The following is a 16,370-nucleotide window of genomic DNA, read 5'->3' as shown; positions in this document are numbered from 1 at the left end:
ACCACATACCAACAAAGATGTTGTGTCCGCCAAAAACTAAAAAATAAACATTAAAATTCTCTCTAAAAAAAAAAAAAAAAGAGTCTCCCAAAGTCAACTGTACAAGTCAATGTTATATTGTGTAAATTTTCCAAGTTGCCTGAACATCACCATAAATCCATTTCAGAACATGCACTGTGAATACCAATTCCCACCCTTTGCTCGAGGCAACCATGAATCTCCTCTGTCTCTGTGGATTTGCCTACTCTGAATACTTCATGCAAATGGGATCCTATATGTGCCCTTGCTGGCTTCTTTCACTTAGCATCTTTTTAGCAAACATGTCATAGTTTGTGTCAATACTCCTTCCTTTTGTTCAGTGATCTCAATGGCCTTTTGTGTGTTTGCTGTAGGTCACAGCCACCAGCTGTTTCACGTGTGCGTGATCCTGGCCACACACCTGCAGATGGAAGCCATACTTCTGGACAAGACTCTAAGGAAGGAGTGGCTCATGACCGCCTTCAAGCCCTTCTCTTTCTCTCAGATAGCTGTAGCCGTAATGCTGTGCCTCATCTTCAGCCTCAGCAACATAATTTATTTCTCTGCTGCTCTGTATCGGATTCCTGAGCCAGAATTACATAAAAAAGAAACATGATTCAGACTGTAAGCTTTTTGTGCCAGATGTCAACATTAAGCTGTAACACCCCAACTACCATAAGCCAGTGGCATGGTGCTGGCTTATGATGGCCAAAAACAGTTATAATGATTGGTGTCTTGGCATTTTTGAGTAGGTTTATGTCAAAAAGGCACTTAAATGGAGACATTACTCCAAATGTGCACTGATTCTGTAATGTATGATTTTTAAAAGGGGAACATGAACTCAATCAAGCAAGTTCATATCTCATTAAGTTTTAAGTGTGTTTAAAACAAAGTTTTCAATTCAACTTAAATGACTGAATTAAGCATACTGGCCTTGTAGTTTTTTAAAAATGGAACCTTTATAAATGGCTTCATTTGATGAAATTCATGTAGCAAAGCTTCTTCCAAGAGCCTAGTAGTAGCTTGTCAACTGCGAAAGAATGAGCAGGAAAGATTTTAGGAGGATCTGAGAAACAGGAAGTTGGATCTTTGGGACCCCTGGGGACAGGGTAAACATTCCAGAATGAGAAGGGAATGAACTGTAAAGTCCTTTTCCCACAAGTCCATTCTGTTTTCAAGGTGCAAGTTTGTGGGGGGTTTTAGCCCCTATCTCCTCCTGACCAGTGGGAGAAGCAGGGGAAAGCACGCACGCCCCACAGGCCCTGAAAGGTCGACTGGCACCCAGCCCGCCCTCCCTCGCTGGAGGACAATAGACGTGCCAGGGAGACTAGTCAAAGCAGGATCTCTCGTTTATTGAAGAAGTACACACAGCTTATATACTGCACAGGAGCCAATCAGGATAAAGGTCAGAGGGGTGGAGCGAGTTCACAAGTACACCCATCCCATAGTCCCTAAGGGAAGGCACAAGCTGTCCAGGAGGGCAGAAGAGTCCTGGACCTATCCTGGAGGTGGTCCGCCTTTTCCGGCACCACCCACAGCACCACCTCCTGGCTGATCGCCAGGAGCCATCCCAGCCACATGTGTGGCCCCAACACCGGGAAGCGGGCAGCAAGTCATGCCCTACACAAGTTCCCATGATTTGGAGTATATAGGGTTTTTTTTTTTTCTTCTTTTGTTTGCTTTTTTTTTTTTTTTAAACTCCACAGCCTATAGTGGGATGGCAGGTGTTCTGTTATGTTCTGCCCTCTTGTTGCCATTTTGAGCTGCAAAGTATTATGCAGTACAGGTAAGAAGTATTAAACTATGGAACTGGGTGAGCTAATTCCAATTGGTTGTATTCATCTGTTAACTTTGAAAGCAACAGAAGTGCTATGTTTAGAGATATCATACATTTGATATTTTTTTACATTTCAAATATGCTGCCAAATATATTATTCATATGCAGAGGACGTTAAAAGACCTTGCCAACAAGATGGTCAAATGTCATATCCTCAAGCTTCCGTGAGTCTGAAACCCCAAGGAAGTGTGTGACAAATACAGACTCCTGATGTGAACAACAGGATTCTGCTTTACTAAGTAAATGTAGGTTTTGTAGAGGAAATCTATAGGGCACCACAAGTCCCCAGGTGGTTCTTGTGCAGGAAGGCCAGGGGACAAGCTTGAAGCAAGCTGGCATCACCTCTCCAGAAGGCACTGATTGGCCCTAACAGTTTTGTTTTGGTTAATCTAAGTTTTAGCAACTCACTGCTTGACATCATATCCCCCATTTTCCAGAGTTTTCTACTCTGAATACTATGAAAGTTGTCAGAGTCTTGTGGGTCAATCCTTAGATAAAAATAACAACAACGATTAATAAAGCTGGGAGGTGATGAAGAAGGGGATCTCATGCATGAATCCTGACAACAAAAACTATCACTGAAAACTCTGCCAGAACCACAGCTTTGCACAAACACTACAGCCTTACACAGAAAACACTTCTGCAAGGACCTCTGACTAATACCCGTTCAGCCTTGGACTAATGGCTACTCTTATTATTGATCCTTGTACTCAAGGATTATTATTGCAAAAACAACTTATATAATCCTCATTTTGCCTTTAAAAATGTACCTTTGCCTCAACCTCCTTGAATACACATGTAATCAATGACATGAGTATTCCCATTATAGTGCCCATTCCTGAATAAATTTATTATCTTTGGAGCATTTCTGTTATTTAGGTTGACAGTACTGAAATCAAGCATTTTCTCATTTGTTGAATTACTAATTAAAGTTCAGTATTTTATGGTGTTTTCAGGGAGTACAGAAATGCTGATGCAAAACAATTCTAACAGAGGCTCATCAACCCCTGATCTGCTCTTGGTAATGACTTAAGGGGCCTCCATCACAATGCAGGATCATCTTTACTGACTCAGGAATACCCCCACATCTTATAATACTGCCTTTACCATTAGCTAGTCCAGACACTTCAATGGCCTTATAAATAGTCTAATCCTCTAAGGACAAGTAACAACTTATAGTGGATGCAAGTGGTCAAGAAATATGATTTCATTAGTTTTATTATCAGTTTACTTCCTCTAGGGAAGGCAGATAAAATTATACAGGCTGGTAAATTTTTGTTACATTAATTGCAAACTGCACAAAAAATTTTGCTTTTTGGCAAGAATCTGATATTATTAGTGGAATTCACATCAGCAGTGTCTGTGGGCTTCCATTTCATCTTACTGCAGCTTCAATTTTATAGTGAAAAAAAGTTTAAATATACTTTTTTTAGTAATGTCAGACAAAAATATTTTAAATTCTCTTATTTATAAGTAATAAATAATGTTCTCTGGTTAGGCTTAGAAATAGTTGGAAGATTGTGGGTGATCAGCATGAAGGATTTTTAGATTCTTAATCTTTGCTGGTGTTGCTTTCTCATCATGTGTGATGATGGAAATGAAATATTAAATCAACAGAGCAAGATCGAGTTTGGTTAGTCGTTCTATTGTATACTTTTGAACAGTGCTATCAATTACAATTTCATAACAGTTTCTCAGTACCACACTGATTTTAGAAGATTCTAAAGTGAAATGAAAATGTGTTCACATAGGTTGTCATTATAAAGTAATAGACATTAGATGTCTAACATGGGCAAAGTTTTACCCAAGCCATCCCAGAGTGAAAAATATTGACAGGGAGTCAATTGAAGACTTCACTGACAAGATGTCTTTTAATGCAGCAGTTCTCAATTTTAAAAAATGTCTCAATACACTTGCAATATGTCACATACTCCCATTGGTAACAGCTGTTCACTACATAATGACTCAGGTGACTGTCGGGGGAGGCACACTCCTAATGGGATGCACCTCTTTCTCCGCCCCTTGCATGTTCTAGGATTTTCCAGACATTGCCTTTGTGATGGAGCCTGGATGTTATTGAAATAAGTCACGTAGTCCACTTTACCTTCATTTTCCGTTACTCAGTTTTTAGACAATAACTCTCCATCTTCTTTTGAAGAATTAGTTTGTGATGGTTGGTAGAATATGTAGGAGAATCAGCTTTACTACAGAACTCTGCTCACCTGCAAGGCTCTGAGGAACGTGGGGTGGAGCAGAACGGTACTGTCGGGTACACTCAGGAACCCCTTTGTGTGAATTCCTTGTAAATGAAACACCTATTACCACCCTCTATAATAATACTTTATCGCATTTTAGTTGAATGCCAGCCCCTGATTTTCTAGCCCACAGTCCATCACAGCAAACACCCATTTCCTGACTTGGACATGTTCCCCCCAACTTATGCTGTCTGGTTTTCTTGAACTGTGTGAGAGAAAAATTAAAAGAATATATTTAATATCATAAAGTTGCCTGTTTTCCATTTGATTTGGTTATGTTTCACCTGCTGCACTGAAAATACATTCATCACAAGAAATAGATTCCTATACATGTGTACATTGGTAAATCATCCAACTAAATAGGGCTTGGTACGTATAGTACAGACACTGTCATAGGAACTGAGGAGACAGACGTGAATAAAACCCAAAATTATTTGGGGTAGTTATTTCCCCTTTTCTGTGTATAATTTATATTATATAGCCACTCTTCCCCCAACACACATAATTTCAGACTTAGAAAAGTGTTGCAAGATAATAGAAGATTTCCCAGGTACCTTTCACTCTCCCACCTTTTGATATTAACTCTTTCAACAGTTGAGAAACCCAAACCCATTAGTTGCAAATATATTATTTTCTTGATCCTAGAATGTACTGAATGTTGTTTCAGAATTACTAACCATGTCTATGCCAGAATGCTAGTTCCCTTGGAACTAGCATTCTGGTGAGGCAGTCAGATAAATGGTTAAATTCTGTAAAGAGAATTAGCCTGAGTTGAGGGGACTGGAATAGCAGCTACTTGGGAGGCTGTGGCAGGAGAATTGCAAATTCAAGGCCAGTCTCAGCAACTTAGAACTTGTCTCTTTAAAAGAGGTCTCAAAATAAAAAAGGTCTCAAAATTTAAAAGGGGCGGGGAATATAGCTCAATGTTACAACACCTCTGGGTTCAATCCCCATCTTACTACAAAAACCAAAAAAAAGGAAATAAGCCTGGAGCGGTGGCAGGTGAATTGGATGGCCACTTTGATAAATTGATATCTGAGGAGAGCTCCAGGGGTAGAAGGAGCCAGGCTGGTTAGTGTGGTAGTGGGGGCCTCTTCAAGCAGAAACAGCAGTTAAGTAACAAGGCCCGGAGGCCAACAGGTGATTTTCTTACTGGAAGGATAGAAATTGGGCCAGTTGTTTCTGAAATGTTTAACTCCGGAAGACATTTGGATGACCTGAGTCTTGAAGAATTCTGAAATTTCTCTGAATTTTCTTCCTGAGAGGTTGCCAAAGGGGCTTCCTATGGCTCTTTGTACTGTATGGAATGCTTCAACTCAGTAATAAATGTATCTAGGGCAAGACAATTGTCACTTCTGTTGTCTTCATGTCAAGCAACTGGTTTCTACTACTGGCTCAACTTTTGCTTTCTGTAGAACATAAAAGAAACTCAAAGATCATTCAGTTCAGCCTGTCTAAAATTTTCTGTGTTGTAAAATGCATAGCAAGGCCTGAACATACTGACACATAATATCCAAGGAAGGGGTCCTGAAGTTTGGAATGTTTCAGTAAAAGCACCAGGTGATTTTTAAGATAAGGCAGTTAAGAAGCACTGATATAGCCACTCTTCCTCCAACACACATAATTTCAGACTTAGAAAAGTGTTGCAAGATAACAGAAGATTTTCCAGAGGTCTCTTCCACTTTTTGATATTGTTAATTCAACAGTTGAGAAACCCAAACCCATTAGTTGCAATATATTATTTCCTCGATCCTAGAATGTACTGAATGTTGTTTCAGAATTACTAACCCATGTCTATGCCCTAAGAAGCCTAATAATTAAAATTCAATATATATTTCAAATTCCTTTTGTCTTGAGCCTGAGGGCATATAGTCTAAATAGTCTAAATTATTTGGGGGTAGTTATTTCCCCTTTTCTGTGTATATGATTAATTTGAAATATGGTTCAGAACATTTGTTTATTTTTGTTTGAATTTTACATTCCCTCCCAACCTAATGATTTTATTAAGTGGTTACTTTTGAGTATGTAAACCATAAACATCTAATCACTGGTTGTGCAGATGGCTTAGGGAGAAAAATTCCATAGCCTGGAACAGGAGACAATGTTTCCAAGGCTGTTGGGCAAACAGTGAAGCACAAGTTTGTTGAATGTGTCCCAGTCCCCAGGACAGTGCTGTCTCCATTTTACCAGTTTCCCTCAAACACTCTCTGCTCCAGCAATTTCTCCTCATTGGTGTTTATTAGGTTCTATTTGCTTATCCCACCTTTGGATTAATATAGGTTTCATTCTAGGATCGAGATGGTGTCAGCTCTTTTTCAGTGATTTGTCTAAGACCCTTCAACAAGTTTGGCAGTTTTTTATATAGTTAAACTTATCACAAGCCCCACAATCTTACTCAAAAGAAATAAAATCATGTCTACATAATACCTTTATATAGGTAATTATATATTGGTTTCATTCATAATGATAAAAAATGTGGAACAATCTGAATGCACATCAACTAGTGAGCGGATGAATTGTCAAATCATTCCTACAATGGAATACTACTCAAAACAAAAAGGGGAATACATTACTGAGACATGCAACACAGGAATGAATCTCAAAAACCTTATGCTGAGTGAAAGAAGAGACACTTTGGAAAAAACAAACTATAGTGAAGGGAATCAATAAAGCAGTTGCCAAGATCTGGGAGTAAGAGAAGATTACAAAGGAGCAGTGCAAGTGAGTTTTTTGGTGGGATAGAAATATACAATTGAAGACAGGGGCAGTGGTGCATGCCTGTAATCCCCAGCAGCTGGGGAGGCTAAGACAGGAGAACTGCAAGTGCAAAACCAGCCTCAGCAAAAGCAAGGCACTAAACAACTCAGTGAGACTCTGTCTCTAAATAAAAATACAAAATAGGGCTGGGGATGTGGCTCAGTGGTCGAGTGCCCCTGAGTTCAATCCCACCCCCCAAAAAGAAAGAAATATACAATTGATTGTGGTGGTATATGGTTATAGGATGGTATATATTTGTCAAATACATAGAACAATACAACTAAAAGGGGTGAATTTTACTTTAAAAAGAAGCCTCCCAATTCTTCTACTTCCACTCTCGTGCCCTCATCCCTGGTCTAGATCTCTAATTTGAGAGTGAAATGCAAATCTTTTGCTGGCTCTGGGGAGCCTTTGGCCATTTTGGAATATAGAAATGATATAATGAATTGGTATTTTAAAGAAAATTAATAAACCAAGAGCTTTAATAAGGATAGGAGCTAGGGAGGGAGACCTGTCTGGAAGAAAAGCCCTGGAGGTGGTAAAATGTGACTGTGTCCTCCACTGGAATGTTCTATGAAATTCATCCCTTCAAAACCTGAGTGCAGTACCTACCACTGCTAGGCACTAGGCATACAATGATGCCATCTAGTGAGGTTGTGGGGGTACTTTTGGTAGAAGTCAGAATAAAATTAGGATGTGAACTGCAGAAACAACAGGTGCAGTGAGTAGGGTAGTTGGAAGATCTACAGGAAACTGCTGAAGATGTGGTGTTGTCAGAGGAAAGGAGGGAGGAGAGTGACAGCAGAGAGAATGGAGTGTGAGGACACTGCAGTTCCACGTGGCTGGAGGATACATGGGGTAGGGATGAGTGATGTTCCTGGAAAGGAGGAGCCTCAGGGCCCCTGAGGGTCTGGGGCAATGGGGAATCACTGTGGATGTTACGCAGGGGAACAACATGATCACATCTGCAATTTACAGAGATGAGTGGGATGAAATGGAAACTGATTTGGAAGATGGCAACAGCAAGGCCTAGTAGGGAACAGTCTCCTAACATCATTCAGCAATTCTGTGTCTAGGAATTTATTGTACGTATTTACTTGTATTGTATAAAAGGATGTGTTTCCAAGTTATTCTCTGAAGCTATGTTTGTAATAGCAAATATTGGAACCAGCCTAATGTCCAATAATATAAGCCAAGGATATTAAATCATGACTGTACTTACCAGTGCTGGTTCTGTAGGAATCTGAGAAGGGGCTAGAATTCCTAAGAGCACAGATGTAGATGGATGTTTGATAGTCATCAGCTTAGGGGTAAAGGTTGAAGTGAGATAGAATCAGTCATGTTAAGACAAGAGTAAGTTCTGGTGGTTGCTCCTCAAGGGCCAAATTTTATTCAGTTTTGTATGCCCAGAATCAAGCACAAATCAACTATTTGATAACCTGGGCCTGGGGATGTGGTTCAGTGGTGGAGTGCTTGCATGAAGCCCTGGGTTCCATCCCTAGCACCACAAAACAAAACAAACACAAAAACATTTGATTCTGGGCTGGCTCTGCCTAGTTCACTGAAGGGCACATTCCTCAGTCCACCACCCCAACTTCCAACTTGTTCCTGCTCTGGACTTGGGTGGGCATTCTAAAAAGGGAAAGAAAGCGGGGGAAAAAGGAATTTGATAAACTGATTTATATATAGGAAAGGGCTGGAGGAACCAGGGAGGGAAACCTAGGAAAGGTGGCTAAGAGAAAAGCCAAGACAATGTACTGGCATGGAAGCCTGAGAGACAGCCCGAGTCTTCGAGCAGGGCACAGTCCAATAACAGAATACTCCTGGATCGGGACGACAGTGCTTCCACAGAGCTTCTTGTGATGTCCGAAAGGAAACCTCAGTTTTCTCATAGGAAAACGTAAGGGCTTGGGTTTCAGGACTCACATCTCCTTCCAGCTCGACCACTCACACCCGGCTAGCCCTTTCCGCGTCGTCGTCTAGGAGACGAGCATCACTTCCGGCAGAACTTTCACTTCCTGTGAGGCTCCGCCCCTTTCTCGTGAGCGGGCGCTGATTGGTCCGTTTGAAATGTGCCGGGCGGGAGCTCACCTGGGCTTGCAGCGGCGCCGCCGGGCTTTCCAGAGCGCAGCGCCTGAGAGGCGCAGTACAGCTCCCCGCGGCGTGGCCCTGCTCCCTACAGTCTTCGTCCCCCTGTCAGATAGAGCCTGGTGTCCCGCGCACGCGTTTGGGCAGCACGAAACCTGCTGCCATGAAGCCAGCGTGAGTACGGGACCCGAGAGAGCTCTCGGCGGAGGGGGCCTCGGCCGCGGGGTGGGGACTCCTTGGCTTCTTTCCTGCATCCAGCCCGGCGTCCTGCCACGGCCTCTACGAGGGAGTCTCCGCGTTGGGCCGCTCTGGCGGGCCCGGGCTCTGAGACCCGACTTCCGTCGGCGCCCGGTGTCCACCTCCACCCCTGGCAACCCGCTGCTGGGGAAGGTGGGCCCGAAGTTTGGGATTTCTGTCGTCACCCTGTCTCCTGCTGACAGGGTTGTCATCCTCTGGGCCCCGGCACCGTCCCCCCCGCCATCCCTTCTTAGGGTTCCCTTCTTCCTCCCTGGCTATCCCCGCTCCCACAGTGCACTTTGTGGAGTTAGTGCTGTCTGGGGTCGTCGAGCGTGTGCAGCGGAGTGTGGTGTGCTAGCGCTTGTGGGTCAGGTGGTTTCAGTCCCCGGACTGCTCTGGCATCCTTGAGCATTGCTTGCTTTCCTTAGCCCTGTGAGGTGGCCCTAAGGTCAAGCCCTTCACCTCTCACAGAACAGTTACTTCTCCTTATCTTTGTCCGCAGGCAACCCCGCCCCCATCCACAAACGCCCACGCCCACATTCCTTACAAGTCCTTGACCTATTTTAAGCTTAGCATCATTCCTGGTTAAGGAAGTACTTTTTGTAAAGAAGAGCGCTGACTTTTCAAGCGCTTACCATTTCGCTAGTTGTTTGCAAAAGGCAGCTTGTTTTAAAAAGAAGCCTAAGTCAAAATCTTTTTTTTTTTAATTTATATATGACAGCAGATTGCATTACAATTCTTAATACACATATAGAGCAGGATTTTTCATATCTCTGTTTGTATACACAGTATATTCACACCAATTCGTGTCTTCATACCTGTACTTTGGATAATAATGATTATCACATTCCACCATCATTAATAACCCCAGGTCCCCTCCCCTCCAACCCCTCTGCCCTATCTAGAGTTCCTCTATTACTCCCATGCTCCTACTCTCTATTCCACTATGAGTCAGCCTCCTTATTCCAAAGAAAACATTTGACATTTGTTTTTTTGGGATCGGCTAACTTAGCATTATCTTCTCTAACTTCGTCCATTTACCTGCAGCCATGATTTTATTCTCTTTTATTGCTGAGTAATATTCCATTATGTATATATGCCACATTTTTTTTTTTTATCCATTCATCTACTGAAGGGCATCCAGGTTGGTTCCACAGTTTAGCTATTGAGATTTGTGCTGCTATAAATATTGATGTGTCCCTGTAGTATGCTGTTTTTAAGTCCTTTGGGTATAGACCAAGGAGAGGGATAGCTGGGTCAAATGGTGGTTCCATTCCCAGTTTTCTAAGAAATCTCCATACTGCTTTCCATATTGGCTGTACCAATTTGCAGTCCCACCAGCAATGTATGAGTGTACCTTTTCCCCCACATCCTCGCCAAAACTTATTGTTTTTGTCTTCATAATAGCTGCCATTCTGACTGGAGTAGACAAAATCTTAGAGTGGTTTTGATTTGCATTTCTGTAATTGCTAGTGATGATGAACATTTTTTTATGTATTTGTTGACTGATTGTACATCATCTTCTGAGAAGTGTCTTTTCAGGTCCTTGGCCCATTTATTGATTGGGTTATTTATTTTTTTGTGCTTAGCTTTTTGAGTTCTTTATATACCCTAGTGATTAGTGCTCTATCTGATGTGTGAGGGGTAAAGATTTGCTCCCAAGATGTAGGCTCTCTATTCACCTCACAGATTGTTTCTTTTGCTGAGAAGAAATTTTTTAGTTTGAGTCCATCCATTTATTGATTCTTGATTTTAACCAAGTCAAAATCTTTATATTAAAAAAAAGACATATTAGTACATAAACCTGACACAGTATTATGCATTTAGAACTCCAATGTGTTTCTTTTTCATCTGAGAATGTTTTGAGAAAAATATTTACTAGTGTACAGTCAAGGCCAATATTTCACTGTTAAACATTTTTCTAGTCTCTAGATAAACGTGAAGGTAAAAATGTGATACGATAGGGAAATAAATCACATTATCTTTTTCTATTGAGAAAGACATTGAGAGCAAAACATTGTCAGTTTGGGACCACATTTTGTTTTCAGATTAAGGATAATAATTTTTAGCATTTTGTTCCTTGAAAGCAGTATTGATAAAAATATTGATGAAAGAATGGATTCTTATGCCTGTATTTTTATTATTTATCAACTTATTTTGGTAGATTATCAATCTGCCTTGATAATGACTGTTGACACTGTGTGTTTGTGCACACATATAAATATCCTTAAAGATAAATGTGGTCGGTAATTTGTAGATGTTTCAAATTTGTAGTGCCTTTGTAAAATTGTTGGTCAAGAAAATCTACAAGTTATTTAAAATATAGAATGAAAAATAGATACATTTAGTACCAAAAACGTGTTCTGAACCAAATTTTAATTGCTTTTAGGTTATGTATGCTACAAATACTCTTCTACTAGAGCAATTTATGATGATTATTAATGTTATTTGGGTTGTAGTATTTTGGCACTGTAAGGAATAAATAAGCTGAAGGAAGTTTGTCTCTGTATGAATTATATGTGAAGTTTTTGTTTGTTTATTATTTTTTTATGTTGAACCGAAATGTTTTTTATTTATGACCAGGAGAGCTAAAACACCTAGGAAACCTCTGGTGAAAAAAGGATCCCAAACAAACTTTAAAGACCCAGTTGGGGTAAGGTCTTTCTGTAGATTTGTTTGTGTATTCTTTCTTCAGTTCTTTTCTGTCTTATATATATGTTTGGAAAACAAGCAAGAAGAGATATGGCAGTGAAGTCAAAGAACAGATAGTCTTTAGCATGCTACTTTCTGCTCAGAAACATATCCTCCCCCACCTGCCTGCAGTAATTGATGCCACACTTTCCAAGGAGAGCCCCAGATTCCAAGTTTCATAAAGACTTTCGTAAAAAATAGCTTAATCCCTCCTCATAATTGCAAATACTTCACTAATTTCAGGTTTAGGAACTTGCTTTTAAAATGCAACAGCAAATAAAAGAGGGTTGGTTTGCTCTGAGGCATTTTAAAATCCCCCCCTCCCTGCCACTGGAGTGGGTCTCTAGGTCTGAGCCGAAGGCACCAGGTGCTTTACACACAGATTTTCTTCAAATACCTTCTCTCCCTCCCCACCCTGCTCCTTTTTTCTTTTTTTAACTGTTTGTTAAGTGTTAGATTAATTTGGCAGAGTTTTAATTGACACCCTATTCTGAAGAATTCTAACAGCTTTTACTTGTCTACTTGCAATTTAGTTATTTGTTGTTGTTTGTGATACCAGAGAATTAAGCTAAGGTTTCAAGCTTGCTGGGCAAGTGCTAGCATGCACTTCAGTAGCATGTTCCCCTGAGCTACATTCCTAGTTTGCTTTTTTTTTTGTAAGAATCTCACTAAATTGTCTAGCCTGTTCTTGAATTTAAATCCTTCTTTCCTCAATCTCTCAATTAGCTATGATTACAGGTGTCCACCACTGCTCCTGTGAGAGACATTTTTTATATTATTAGTAGTTTAGCTTTATCATTTGTACATGATATAATGGTGAAGAGAAGCTGCATATTTAGTATTTTTGTTATCGAAGTTTATTTACTTGGTACTGAAGATTGAACTCAGAGGCACACTCAACCACTGAGCCTCATCCCCAGCCCCACACTTTTTTTTTTTTTTTTTTTTTTTGAGACAGGGTCTTGCTAAGTTGCTTAGGGCCTCAGTAAGTTGCTGAGGCTGCCTTTTTTTTTTTTTTTTTGCCTCAGCCTCCTGAGCCACCGGAATTACAGGCATGCACCGCTGCACCAAGCTCCAAGTTTATTTCGATTTCATGTGTATCTGAAATCTTTTCTCATATTTATTATATATGTTTGCATTTGATAAATTTTGGCTTGATTTTGCTTTTCGTGGCTCTTAAATTTATATAGATCTCTTAAATTGAGAGACCAAATGTTGATGAATGAATGTATGGGAAGCTTAAATGGAAAAAAAGTAAAGCTTCTTTTAAGTGCTTTCTTTCTTTTTGCAGGTATACTGTAGGGTGCGCCCACTGAGCTTTCCTGATCAAGAGTGCTGCATAGAAGTGATCAACAATACAACTGTGCAGCTTCACACTCCTGAGGGTTACAGACTTAACAGAAATGGAGACTATAAGGAGGTGAAACAACCAAATTGTTTTTACTTGAAATGTTATTTCCTGAATGACTTTTCCATTTTAAAATTTAATGAAGTTCGTATGTGATCCCACTTTTTGTGGTGTTTTTTTTTTTTTCTGTGTGTGTGTGTGTGCGCGTGCGTGCGTGCTGGGGATGAAACCTAGGGCCTCATGCATGCTAGGCAAGCACTCTACTACTGAACTACACTCCCAATTCCCTACAGTATTTTTGATTTCTAGAAAGTATAGACACAGTTTTGGTATGCTGAAGTTAGAGGATTACTTTCAGAGGATTTGTTATACTAGATATATTGGGGTAGTTTAATGTGGAATGATTATTAGGCAGTTTTACATATACTATTTCATGGGTAGAGATTAAAGTAATGTTTAATAATTAGCATTGTGTATTTGTATCAATCTCTTATGCAGTATTTTTATATTTAGTAAAATATTGAGTAAACTCAAAAATATTGAACTAGTTCAGTTTCACAAATGTTGCATTAAGCTAGTGGCTTGAGGGTAGAAGGAGATTTTTTAAAAATGGGTTGTTAAGGCAATCCTTGCTTTTTTGGACTTTACAGCTTAATTAGGACAAGTGGTAGACAAGTAACCCTCATATGGCAAGGTAGCAAGGCCAGTTGAGCTAAAGCTGGGGGATGGGAGTTCAGCAGGAGGAGGCTTAATCCAGATGGTCTCCTATTTTCTATCAGCTATACATTTTTTTGTGTGTGTATGCATATTGCTGCAGTGACATTGCTCTTTAGATGACTACACATGACCTCTTTGCTATTAAAATTGATGCTCACCTCTTTGTCCTCCCTCATTTCAGTCTCTCAGTGATACCCTTCTCCAATTCTCCTTGTGCACTTGACCACCCTTTTTGGCTTCTCCTCCTTTTCCTACTCTAAATTCTGAATTGGGCTATGTCCAGGGCTGTATTTCACATATAAGTTCCCCATGACTTTAAATGTTGATTTTATGGTAAGAGCTCTGGAATTTTTATCTTTAGCCTAAAGCTTTCTCTAGCTCTAAACTTGGGCATTCATCCACTTACTTTCTGTCTCTGCTGGATGTCATTTAAGCATCTTAAGTTTTTACCTGTCTAAAGGGCACTCTTGATTCACCTCAGTCACTTTCTCTTATTCTCTCAAGTGATGACACCATCATTGTCTAGTTACTAAGGCCAGAAACCTGCAGCCTACTTTACATTGGCTCTTCTCATATTAAGGTCATTAGTAGATCCTATCAGTTCTACTCCAAAGTATATCTTGAAACTGCCATATCTGTCTCTATTTCTACTACCTTATTCTCAGCCTGGTTATTAATTGTTAATACCATTGTTTCCCAAATTATAGTAAAGGAGTAGTGATTTTTTTTTCCTTCTTTTTTTTTTTTTTTTACTTTTGATACACAGCAGTGGATGCTTTAGTGCCAGATAGAACTAACCATGTGAGTGAGATGACAGAGAACTTCTCTATGGTTATTCAGTGAAATTAGCCCATTGAACACAGGCAGCTATATGGCTGAAAAGTTTCTAATGTTTAAGTAGACTGGTGACAGAAAGTTCTTAGGCAGGCACTGGTTTGTTTGCTGACCATGCTTTGAGTAGCATCTATAAGTCTGCTGAAGCCTAACTGGACTCTCTGATTCTGTTCGAATTCTTCTTTAATCCATTTCCATAGAGCAGTCAGAATTATCTTTTAAGGCATAAATGAAATCTTATAATTCCCTTATTCATAACTTTCAAGGAATATAGTCTTTAAATGGACAAAATCCTGCTTAGTTTGCCTTCTCTTTGTCTCTCCACCCTCATCTTTTAGTATTAATCTAATATTTTTAGTTTCTTGGATAAACTAGAATCTGCCTGATACAGAAATACAGAAAAGTTCTTGTTCTTATCGTGGACCTCTTTGCCTTGGATCTCAGCATGGACGACTCCTCATCCTAGGTTTCAGCTTAAATATAATCTCCTTTGTGTGTTCATACTGTCCCTTCAGAAATAGCACTTACCACATCTGCTTATTTAGTCATGTGTTGTTTAAAAATGAGGATACATTCTGAGAAATGCATTATTAGGCTACTTCATTGTTATGTGAACATCATAGAGTGTACTTACACAAATCTAGCTGGGATAGCCTACTAAATATTCCTAGGCTGCCTGGTGCAGCCTGTTGCTCTTGGGTTACAAACCTGTACAGCCTGTTTCTGTACTGAATGCTGTAGGCAATTGTAACAATGGTCAGTATTTGTGTATCTACACAGATCTGAACAGGTTTATTTACACTGGCATCATCACAGACCATGTGAATAATGCACTGCACTTCATTATATCTCACTGGGCAACAGGAATTTTTCAGCTCCATTCTAATCTTAGAGGGACACTGTCTTAACTGACCTGCCATTGAGATATTATTATGAGGTGTACAACTGTACTTTTTCATTGTCTCTTTCTTCTACTATATCATGTAAACATCAGGGGGTGTGCATTTTATGTGTCCTGTCTGTCAGACATTCAATAAATTTGGATTAAGCATGAATGAATGATCTGGGAAGGCTTTTGGAACAGTAGGTCTTTGAGGATGTAATAGAGTTGAACACTGGCTTTCTGTATTTCAAGAAAGTATAAATAAAGATTTCAAATATGTATAAAAAAAAGTGTGGTGAGGATTAAAAATTGTTACTGCCTCATGACAGATGGCAGCATTTTGTAATTAAAAGAGCATTGTGGGGCTGGGGTTGCGGCTCAGTGGTAGAGTTCTTGCCTGGCACATGTGAGGCACTGGGTTTGATCCTCACAGCCACATATAAATAAATTAAGGTCTATCAACAACTTTAAAAAATTATTATTTTTTTTTTAAAGCATTATAGTGGAAATGGATTTGTCTCCAGTGGTCTAGGGGCTTGTGCATGTTCCTTCTTTGGGCCTCAGTTTGCTTTACTTTGAAGGGAGGGTATTGTTCCTGAGAATTGGAAGACATCTATCTGACCCCCCCAGCACTGTCCTGTGTGTATCCTTCCCATTCCAAGATTTGTTGTTCTTTTTGTGAATAGAATGAAAATTTCCCCAAGA

At 40.0% G+C, this 16,370-nt stretch overlaps 2 protein-coding genes across 14 annotated transcripts in view; both read left to right on the top strand.

Annotated features, from left to right (window-relative positions):
* The window catches only part of Paqr5 (progestin and adipoQ receptor family member 5), an 83,184-nt gene extending 78,826 nt beyond the window's left edge, over nt 1-4,358 (top strand). For all 7 annotated transcript variants that reach the window (XM_046426533.1, XM_058573276.1, XM_046426534.2 and 4 more), the window contains one exon: nt 393-4,358. In XM_046426533.1, coding sequence (XP_046282489.1) covers nt 393-634 — 242 coding nt within the window. In that variant the 3' untranslated portion in view covers nt 635-4,358. The remainder of the gene's footprint in view (nt 1-392) is intronic.
* A 4,607-nt stretch (nt 4,359-8,965) lies between these two features.
* Nucleotides 8,966-16,370, top strand: part of Kif23 (kinesin family member 23) — a 28,087-nt gene continuing 20,682 nt past the window's right edge. For 4 of the 7 annotated variants that reach the window (XM_046426692.2, XM_046426691.2, XM_058573313.1 and 1 more), the window contains exons 1-3: nt 8,967-9,129; nt 11,776-11,845; nt 13,175-13,303. In XM_046426692.2, the coding sequence (XP_046282648.1) occupies nt 9,119-9,129; nt 11,776-11,845; nt 13,175-13,303 (210 nt within the window). In that variant the 5' untranslated portion in view covers nt 8,967-9,118. Of the gene's footprint in view, nt 9,130-11,775; nt 11,846-13,174; nt 13,304-16,370 lie in introns of all 7 variants that reach the window. The other 3 variants (XM_058573311.1, XM_058573312.1, XM_046426693.2) reach the window with 3 other exon arrangements.

This window comes from Marmota monax, unplaced genomic scaffold, assembly GCF_021218885.2.
Source record: "Marmota monax isolate L192 unplaced genomic scaffold, Marmota_monax_Labrador192_F-V1.1 WCK01_AAM20220418_F8-fsc00078, whole genome shotgun sequence".
NCBI lineage: Eukaryota > Metazoa > Chordata > Mammalia > Rodentia > Sciuridae > Marmota > Marmota monax.
The sequence above is the reverse complement of the archived record's forward strand: the minus strand, read 5'-3'. Positions and strand labels throughout refer to the sequence as shown.